At 40.6% G+C, this 10,202-nt stretch overlaps 1 protein-coding gene across 1 annotated transcript in view; it reads right to left on the reverse strand.

The window, feature by feature from the left end:
• Positions 1–738: 738 nt before the first annotated feature.
• NDUFA9 (NADH dehydrogenase (ubiquinone) 1 alpha subcomplex, 9, 39kDa) overlaps positions 739–10,202 on the reverse strand; it is a gene marked incomplete at its 5' end in the record, with an annotated part of 15,887 nt that continues 6,423 nt past the window's right edge. Inside the window, 4 exons of the mRNA XM_010023235.1 lie at positions 739–1,010; positions 3,026–3,092; positions 5,039–5,134; positions 10,083–10,159. Coding sequence (XP_010021537.1) covers positions 840–1,010; positions 3,026–3,092; positions 5,039–5,134; positions 10,083–10,159 — 411 coding nt within the window. The remainder of the gene's footprint in view (positions 1,011–3,025; positions 3,093–5,038; positions 5,135–10,082; positions 10,160–10,202) is intronic.

Consider the following 10,202-nt stretch of genomic DNA (forward strand, 5'->3'; position numbering starts at 1 on the left):
TGAATGGGAAAAATAACTCTAGCAACTTTTTGGATATAGAAACAAAAAGATTTGATCGAAGTCAGGCTGGGATCTTTCTTTGGCCTTAAAGCAATTGAAAATAGAGAGCAATACTTCTCTCTCTTACTGAAAGAAAGATGATGTCCCAGCACATTAAAGATTTAGGCATCTAAAAAAGTTATACTTCCTCATGAAAAAATGGAAGAAATGACACATTTTCTCATGTCTATGAGAGGCAGCATGCATAACTATCACAAGAGATCAGATGACATGTAGTAACTTGTTTACGTGTCTGATTGACATTTTTTGACCTTAGAAACAGCTTGTGCCATTTTGGTTGATATATTCTACAACAGTTGTGCTCAGTTCAGAAAACAAAGCTCAGAAAAGTCAAGAACTTAAAACCGACCTTCATCTGAGAGCTCATAAACTGAACAGGTGGCAGTACCAGCAACCCCTGCTGGAAAGGCCATATTCTAGGTGACATAGTCCTGAACTGCAATGTTCTTCAAATCACTTGAGCACCTACTGAAGCTGTGACATGTTTACTTTGAGAGCCAAAGAAGAAACTGGCTAGTGTTAAAACACATTCCCTCCAGTCCCAGTCTTCAAAATATTTTAATGCTCAGCAGCTAAGCAACAATATGCAATTTGTTTTCATGACGTTTTAAAGACAAAAACTGCATTTCAATGACAGACTTCCATAATGGAAAAGACAACACTAGTGAAATACAGTTTACATGATTAATGTATTTTACTCAGTATGTACACAGTTCTCCAAACAAATTGGGTCATACAAAGGCAGTTTAACAGGTGTCAAGAAACCACCTTATCAGCTGTTACATTGGACAGGTCTTAGCTGGTTTTGCTTCCTCTAACTCAGCGTCCAACCAGCGGAATCTGCGGTGACGGCGCAGAACTTCAATAGCTTTCTGTTCTAGAGGCGTTGGTTCAATACCCAGGTCTTCCAAACCAGGAAGGTCAGGAAATTTCATGTCTGTTGTGTGAAACTTTAAGAAGAAAGAGGGGGTGGGGAGGGAGGAAAGAAGACAAAAAAGAAGGAATTGACTTGATAGAATGAACAAGATTACACCCAAAGCAATCATACACACACTAAAATAAAAGTATTGTGTACTTCCACTTGAGGTCACCTTTTTTTCTTTTATGGAAATGAAGCAGCATAAATCCATAGTACTAGAAACATTTCAGTATGTCTCAAAACAATTTTCTACAAATGGCAGCTCTTGGAATATTCTACTACAATTTCAAGGCTGCTGATTTAAGAATGTTTCCCCCAAGAAAGAACACTGCAATAGAATGCACTGCTGCATCTTGTAGTAGATATGAAGACCTATACAAACACAAGTGTGGACTCAGCCAACTGTATGTCAGTCCCAGTTCCTTGACTGATTTTGTCTCAGTGTCTTCCCTTGGGAACAGAAAAAGATTCAGTATGGCCCTACAGAACTATGGCATAACTACACAAGGTAATTGAGTACAAAATATAATTTGACAGGAGACACAGATGTTCTGCATCTGGCAAAAAGTTTTTCAGGCTTCGGATTTAGATTCAGGAATAAACAGCAGTGAGACATCCAGAAAGTGTCTTCATTTTCTCTCCATTAGGTGCACATTATCAGGAAGATCACTGCATTGCAACCACAGAATCAGGCCAAACTTGTTAAGGGCATATTTGAACTGCAATTATATACGTTCTGCTTTGTCAAGAAAATGTATGTTGAATTATCACCTTCGGTAGGTTGTTTTTCTCTGTTCATGGTTTAGAACAGGGTCCTGTATGGAACAAGTATTTAATTTCATTACCATATTCACAACACATATGACCTATGTCTTAGAAAATGGGGATTTCTCTTATGCTGCTATTCCTTGAAAGGTCTTCAGAAGTCAATCACATCTAATTTTGTGTATCTTACTTAAGGATGAAAAGCTGTGAAAGAGAACAATCAGACACAGAAGTGACATAGAGAAACTCCACCTCTTACACTACCCATGCTATAGCTGAACTGCAGTAGTTTTAGTGATTTGGATGAAATATATCTCTAGAAACTACAAAGGCAGCTAGAAGGAAGGAGATGTTACATCTACATCCTGCATCAATACAGACAATAGAACTACAATGCCAACTCTCTCAAGTATGGGGGATGAGTCAGTGGTTTGGAGGGGGGGGGAACTGCACTAGACTGTAAGTTTACCTCCTTTATTACACATACTGTCCACAGTTTTTCACAATTATTTCCAAACAGAACACGAAACCAGTTTATTTCAGATGGAGAAATATAACACAGGAATTAATTGCTTACAGCTATTCAGTAAGAAGAGCTAAGTATAGGACCCAGTTCTCCCAGATTCATGGTAGCACCCTATCTCAATTAATTTGGGGAAAATCAGGTCAAAATAGGTTATTAATACTGCAGCGTAACAAAGATATTAGAGTTCCAACTCTACAAAATAGTTGGGAGAGTACCTGCAACCTTCAGAGAGCAGCAAGCTTAGAGACTGTCAGAGTACATGACTATCTTTGCTAACCTACACATATGCCAACAGTTTTGACACTAATATTTGCTAAAGCCTACTTTTTCCTCACTTGCAGTTGGTTTTTGCAAGTTATTTCTCCACCCCCACTTAGATGCTCTGAGAAGTTAGGAATAAACATAAAGCTGCAACACGTTCACAAGAAATGCACTCTAGAATTTGAGCTGTATCCAGCACTGTCAGTTCAACTTGTTAAAACCATCATTATCTGGATGGTGTAAGTAATTTTAATGCATCTAGAGGTACATAAACTCACTAGTTACATAAAAAGTGAGAAGCATATCTATACATACATTTCATAGTATCCAAACAGTCTGAAAGTCTTTATAATCAAATTCTAGCCATTCAACTGAAATACAACACCACATGATGTACACAAATTTCAGCACTCCTTGAATGCAAAACTACAATCGCAAGTTAGAAATACATGAAACATTTCCTAAGAAGAATTTGGGGACTGTCCTACACTTACCCGGTCCACTTTGTCTCGTGTTAACCATGGTTCAAATGGATTAATCTCAAAGAATCTTGCAACTAAACTGTAATTAGAAAGAATATTACGAAAGTATAATCATTATCCAGATGCACAAAAGAAAACAATAACTGGTAAAAATATTTCACACTTAACAGACTGTGAGCAAGAGCTTGTTCTGTAGCTGTTCTCACAAGATATTAATTCATTAGAGCAGTGAACGTGCCAGCCAGCAAGTTCTTAGCTGTGCTTCTGGTAACTTCAACTGCTTGCTACTGAATTATTCCTATTCTTTTCCTTTGGAAGGGAATGGAGGAGGAGATATCTGTAAATAAAAATGAGCGTCACTGGGTAGGGAAAGTAAACCTCCACATTCAATTCCCCACACACCGGACGGTTCAGTCTTGCCCCTGCCTTTCATGCCAGCTCTGTTCCCTAGTGGTGTAGGCAGTAATCCAATTAGTCACAAAGTTTGAGTCAATGCCTCCATGAGAAAACATGCTTGTTGACAACTGAGCTAACAGCCGCACAAACAAGATGACAGAATTTGGAACAATGTGCATCTATTAAAAAGGATGAGGATTAGTACATTTGCGGTTTTGATAAATGAAATTTCTCTTGAAAGAAAGAGAATCTGGCAGAGAAAGTAAAATAATGCTACAGCTCCTGCCCAGTGTCTCAGGACAAACAGTTTTCATTCAAGGTACAATCTCTTTCTGAAGTGGTCACCTGACAGATTAGGGTTACTAAGCTACTGCACATAAACAAAACTAGGCTTTCAGATGCACATTTTACTCAAAAATATGAAATACTACTCAGCTTAGCCCATTAATATGAACTTCAGCAAATGTAAATAAAGCTAATAAGCACCTGAACAGTAACTTTTTAATAAGCTGCTCTGTGTCAGCTTAGCCATGCTGAGCTGATGCCTCTATAGACACAACAATTTCAGATGTTCTGGCATTATTCATTCTCTGGAGTCCTATTATCGGTAGGAGGGTTCTAACATTGGTGACTTTTTTAGCTTGTTAGTTTGCACTGTACTAAAACTGAGGAGGATCAGCACCCCAAATATTAACACATCTCAACCATGCTGAGGGCAACTTCTGAAATGGCATTTACTGTTTGAGGTAGCTCTTCAAAAGTGTATGATTATGCCTTAAGGACTATACCCAGGCTGATTTATACTGCAGTTCTTCACGTGCTATTACTCAGTAGCTGCAATTCAGCAAATAAGCTTCTATCCTTAGTGCCTCTGAAACCAAAACGTATAGCTGCAGGAGCTCAGTGCATGCAAATAGAGCCTTCACAGTCCATTCACTGCAGTCAACTGAAGCAATGGCTACACCTTTCCCTTCTTATCTTCCAATTCATTACCATCTTTTAAAGATGTTATTGCCCTTCTATAGCAGACAGACAAAGAAATGCTTGCTCACAATAGCACCGCTCAAATTTCCAGGCCAGGATCTCAGTACAAACTTACTTCCAACATGGGCACAAATCAATACAAAGGACAGAACTGGATGGTCTGTCAGTACCCATACCCACCCTTACCCCAACTCTGCTTCCAGGGCGGCAATGTTCACCAGACTGGAAGGACAGCTGACAGTAGCGATACCCGAAGCTGCTGCAGAAAAATCTGCCAGGGCCTATGGTCAGTAACATACGCACAGATTTTCCCTGTGGTATTACTATAAATTTGTTTAGTTTGCTACTGATTGTCCCAACTTAGGACCTTTTGCTACTTGTTAACTCAGCAAAGCCATTCAATAACTCTGGAATAAATAACTAAACTTACTACAAGTACACGTTTCACACACCAGCTCATCAAACACAGGCCTGTGCCTGAGCTGAAGACTCAAAGCTAGCTAACAAGTATCTAGGGAAAGCCAGTTTCTACAATCCTAACACGTCAAATAACTGGCAATATTAATTAACCAAAGCAACAGTTATTTATGCTTCTGTGGTGCCTGGTGGATCCCAAGTTCTTAGTGAAGAAGGGGTCCCACTTACTGGTAGAGAGGACGTGGAAGCGGATAGGGAATAAAGGTCCGAAAGCAAACCGCGTAGATGTATTCTACCATGTCATACAGGAGGTACCGGTTAGGTCTGAAAGAAAAAGCAACAAACATTATAGGTAAGATAGGTGTACTTGAATATTTGCAGCAAGAGACAAAAATTTTAAAGTCCCTCCACCCCCCAGCCTACCGAGGGCCTGCTTCCGTCAATCTAAACCATTTGACAGATTTGTCATTTTCCTCACAAGAGAAGGACAGATTTTGGCACTCCAGATTCTGTACTGTTTGAAATAAAGAAGGATTAATTTAGAAAAACATATAATGAAAAACATATAATCTGACATCAGCAACGGTAACAGTGTAAGTCACAAACCGCAAAATTGTTTCATCACTGGGTTTGAAAGCAAACTGCATAGCAGTAAAAGGAGGTGATCCTGCCCCTCTGCTCTCGTGAGACCTCATTTGGAGTACTGCGTACAGTTCTGGTGTCCTCAACATAAAAAGGACATGGAGCAAGTCCGGAGAAGGACCACGAGGATGATCGGGGGGGGTTGGAGCACCTCCCGTACGAAGACAGGTTGAGAAAATTTGGGCTGTTCAGCCTGGAGAAGAGAAGCTGCGTGGAGACCTCAGTACAAACATTATTAATAATAAAAGTAATAAAAATATCAAAGTTTACATTCATCTTTACTGAGAAAAGAAGACTGTATGGAGACCTCACAGCAGTCTTCCAGCATCTGAAGGGGGCCTACAAGGATGCCAGAGCAGGACTCTTCTTCAGGGACTGTAGTGATAGGACAAGGGGTAATGGGTTTAAACTGAAACAGGGAAAGTTCAGGTTACATATAAGAAAGAAGTTCTTCCCTGTGAGGGTGGTGTGGCACTGGAACAGGCTGCCCAAAGAAGTGGTGAATGCTCTATCCCTGGCAGTGTTCAAGGCCAGGTTGGACAGAGCCTTGGGTGACATGGTCTAGTGTGAGGTGTCCCTGCCCACAGCAGGAGGTTGGAACTAGATGATCTGGAGGTCCTTTCCGACCCAAACCATTCTATCATTCTATGTAATCCTGCCATGTCATACAGGAGGTATTGGTTAGGTCTGAAAGGCTGGTGCCCAGGCACTGGGAAGGGGAGCTGCAGGGGTGGCTTACGTGGAGAAGTTGGGGCTGGCCCATGCTGGGGACAGCCAGCTCCAACAGGTTTTCCAGAGGGCACAGCTGAGCCCCTCAGACAAGAGGTGCCACCTCTAGGAAAATGTATTTAAGGAAGCGCAAACTGCCACATAGGCAGAGAGAAGGGAGGAAAAAAAGTGTGATCAACAGCCCTGCAGACACCAAGGCAAGAGCAGGCACCTTAGCAGAGATTCCCCTGTGGCTCATGGAGAGCCCACGCTGGAGCAGGTTTTTCCTGAAGGACTGCAACCTGTGAAAAGGCCCAGGCTGGAGCTGGAGGAAAGTGTGAAGAGGCTGGAGCAGCAGGAAGGAACTGTTATAGACTGACCATATAACCCATTGTTGCCCATACCAGTGCGCTACACAGGGAGAGGGGATGGAGAATTCAAGAGTAAAGTACTGAAGCTGAGCCTGCAGAAAGGGTGGAGGAGGGGAGGTGGTGTTGGTTTATTCCTTTATTTATTTATTTAAATTTATTTCACACTATTCAAATCTATTTAAATTGACAGTAGATAAAATTAAGTTTTCCCAACTTGAGTCTGTTTGGTCCATGACAGTAACTGGTAAGCAACCTCCCCCTTTCTATATTTCAACCCATAAGTCTTTCATACAATTTTCTCCCACTGTCCTGTTGAGGAAAGGGAGTGAGTAGCTGGGTGGGCACCTGGCTGATGGCCAAGGCTAACCCACCACAGTTATACTGAATAAAGTGTGTTCTGTATACTTTTAAAGCGCATCCTTATTGTGCCTCCTCCATGCTGACTCAAATTCTAAATACAAGATTTTCAGCCCTGGGACAGGACTGAATTTGTTCAAGCCCATATGGCAGTCTGTAATAGAAGGAAGCCAGAAAGCAAACAGCAAAACTAAGAATCATAGAATTGTACAATCAGCTGGGTTGGAAAAGACCTTTAAGATCATCATGTCCAACCATTACCCCAGCACTGCCAAGGCCACCACTAAACCATGTCACTAAGGGCTTCATCTACACAGTTTCTGAACACTTCCAGGGATAGTGACTCCACCACTGCCCTGGGCAGCCTGTTCCAATGCTTGAACACCTTCTCTGTGAAGAAATTGTTCCTAAGAGGCAGTTGAATAACTCCAGCAGGGCACTGAGGAGGCAGTCTTGCCATTACCAGGCTAGCAGAAGTAATATTAACAGACCCAAATTGCTATAAAAAGTACTAAATGTTGAACCAAGTATACATTTTGGTACAACCTTAAGTTACACAAGAACCACTTTTATCCCAAAAATCTATCAAGCAGTACTCAAAGGGCTCTGTGGTGCTTAGTCCTAAAGAGGACACAACAAAGTGCAAGTACAAAATACAAAGAAAACAAGCAAGCAAAGAGGACTAAGCAATGATCATGTAAAAGCAAGTACTCAAACCCCTCCTAAGAAATTACAAGGCTTCCTTCAGCCATTCTTGAATAATTCAAGTGGTTTAACCAGAAACCTCAATGATCTCAAATTCTCCAAGAAGAGCTACAGCAACACTAAGGACACCCCAGGTCCTTTTCCATGAGCAGCTTTCCTGCCACACTTCCCCAAGCCTGAAGCATTGCATGGGGCTGTTGTGGCCCAAGTCCAAAATCATGCTAGAGTAAGACTTAACTATGCAAAACTTCACACAGTCCAAAAATCCAAGACTATGATACAAAGAACATGAATTTCAGTTTGACAAACCCAAGATCTCAGACGTATCAAGGTCTGAGGTTGCATGCATGAAAATTGACATGTACTTCGAAAAGAACAGCAATACTAATAACAGCAAACAAAATTTGTTGATAAATGCTGAGAAAAAAAAAGACAGAAACCCAAATTATTACTACTTTAGTTTGTAAAATAAAATTAGTAAAAAACATTCTAATGGATATACTTAAAGGTAGGTCAGAATATTTGGGAGAATTCAAAAGAATTCAACACTTGAAACTCTGTATGAGCTTCATCCAGGCAGCTGGATTACAGAACCTGAGATGTAAGAATATACAGTACAGCCAAACTTAAAAAATGTGAAAATAAATAGTTTGTTCCTCTACAAATTAGCAAACATCAACAATACAACTTCACCAAGAATAGAACTTCACAATTAAGTGTCATTACATTAACCACAATACTAGCAGACAGCAAGCTCTAGAGAGCACTAGCATTCAAGGCAGAAGATTTAACAAGTGGAGGAAGCAAAACCAATGCCACAGAGGAAAGAGGGAAACAAGTAAGAAAACACTAGCTGCCATAGTTAAAACTCTATTCCACCACCTAGTAGGGAAAAAAAACCCCCAACAACGGAATATACAGATTTAGTCAAGGGTTATGCCGCAGACTTCTTTTGGGTTTCCAACATTGATATGGATCTTTGGTTTAGACCATGGTTTAGTCAAAGTCTTTTCAGTCACTGTTATGTGCCTGAAGTTGTATTCCTTGCAGTGACAGTCTGACAGTGACAGTTTGAATTCCTGCCTCCGAAACCTGGGTGCTGAACTCCTGGCCTTCTGTAAATTGCCAAAAAATGAGACTTGGAAACTGTAAGAATACATTCAAAGTTTAGCCAACTGCCCTTTCACTGGGCTGCAGTGTTTTGTTTCGTGTACAATTCTCAACTTCTCCTGCAGTTGGGGCAGTTGCTTTTGCTGAGACAGTGATGAACCTAAAAGGCGGCACCTCTCCTTCCTTTTGTGGCAGGTGGCTTTGGATACATATTGACCCATCTTCAAGTTGTCCCCAAGAGGTAACAGTCACTCAAATAACTACTTTTATCACAGTTTGTGGTTTTGCCTCAGTTGTGCCTGACACCTACATATGTATTCTCTTTGATAAAAAAGACGGTTTGAATGGCTGTACCACTGGTTTCCACTTGTCCTTTAGCGTGACACTTTGTATCAGCCCCGTGATTTGAAAGCAACCTCAAGTTCCTTAGCCTTGTTGTTATTGTCAATAGTCCCTCCAGACAATTGGTAGCTTCTTTCTCTTATTTTGTTAGTTTCTAAGCAGAAGTTCCTCAGCATGAGCCAAAAGAATTTTAAGACCTGCTTGCTGCCTTTTCCAGAGCATACAGCACACCTAGCTTAGCTACCAGGATAACATCTTCCTCAACAGCTCAGTAATAACACTGAAGAAAGTGAAATCACACTAGTTAAAAGACAGACCAGCAATGATCTCTGCTTTACAGGAATAAAGAGCTGTCACTGCAACAGTGTCACAAAACAAACACAGAAAAAACCACCGCAATCTCAGATAAGCCTTTTGGAAGATCAGATACTAGGCAAATTTTCAGTGTATAAGGCGGGGAAGATAAAGATATGCATGCAATAGAAAAAAAGAGAGCTGCTCAGCATCATTTATACCTTGACTAATTAGCAACTCTTTATCAATAAAGCTAATGTTCCTTTTACCACATATGTTGGATGAAGACCAGTTCCAGTTTTTATGTTAGAGTATCAAAACACGGACCCATTACCGTGGTATCTGCCATGTTGTTTATTCTTAATGCTAATGACCTATTCTGACTTGGAGCTTGTGTACACAAAATATTCCAAGAGATCCACTGTCTCTACCTATTCTAATTCCAGGTGGCTTCCACACAACTTTAGCATAATTTTCTCCAAATCCATGTTGTCTAGCATGTTTCCCAAGACTGCCTATTTCTTTGTGTGCATGTACATAACATTAAATGCAATGGGGCCCAAAAGAGGATTTTCAGAGTACTCACAATAACAGCTTGAGTCATTTTTCCTCCCAAAAAGGAGGTGGAATTTATTGTAGCTCAAACTGTGTGCATGGATGGAGAAATTAAATGTACTGTGCAGCATGCCAAAAAATGACACCAAAAAGTACTTCAGTTAATTAGAATCAGAAAAGTAACCTACCCAGCCAAGGCATATGTTTTTCCTTTAGCATCAGGATCCTTAATTGTGTTAATAACTGCCTTTGCTACATCAACCACCTGTGAGAAACAAATTCAGACAATTACCAATGGAAAGCAGGAA

The sequence above is a fragment of the Nestor notabilis genome, unplaced genomic scaffold, assembly GCF_000696875.1.
Source record: "Nestor notabilis isolate BGI_N333 unplaced genomic scaffold, ASM69687v1 scaffold14561, whole genome shotgun sequence".
Lineage (NCBI taxonomy): Eukaryota > Metazoa > Chordata > Aves > Psittaciformes > Psittacidae > Nestor > Nestor notabilis.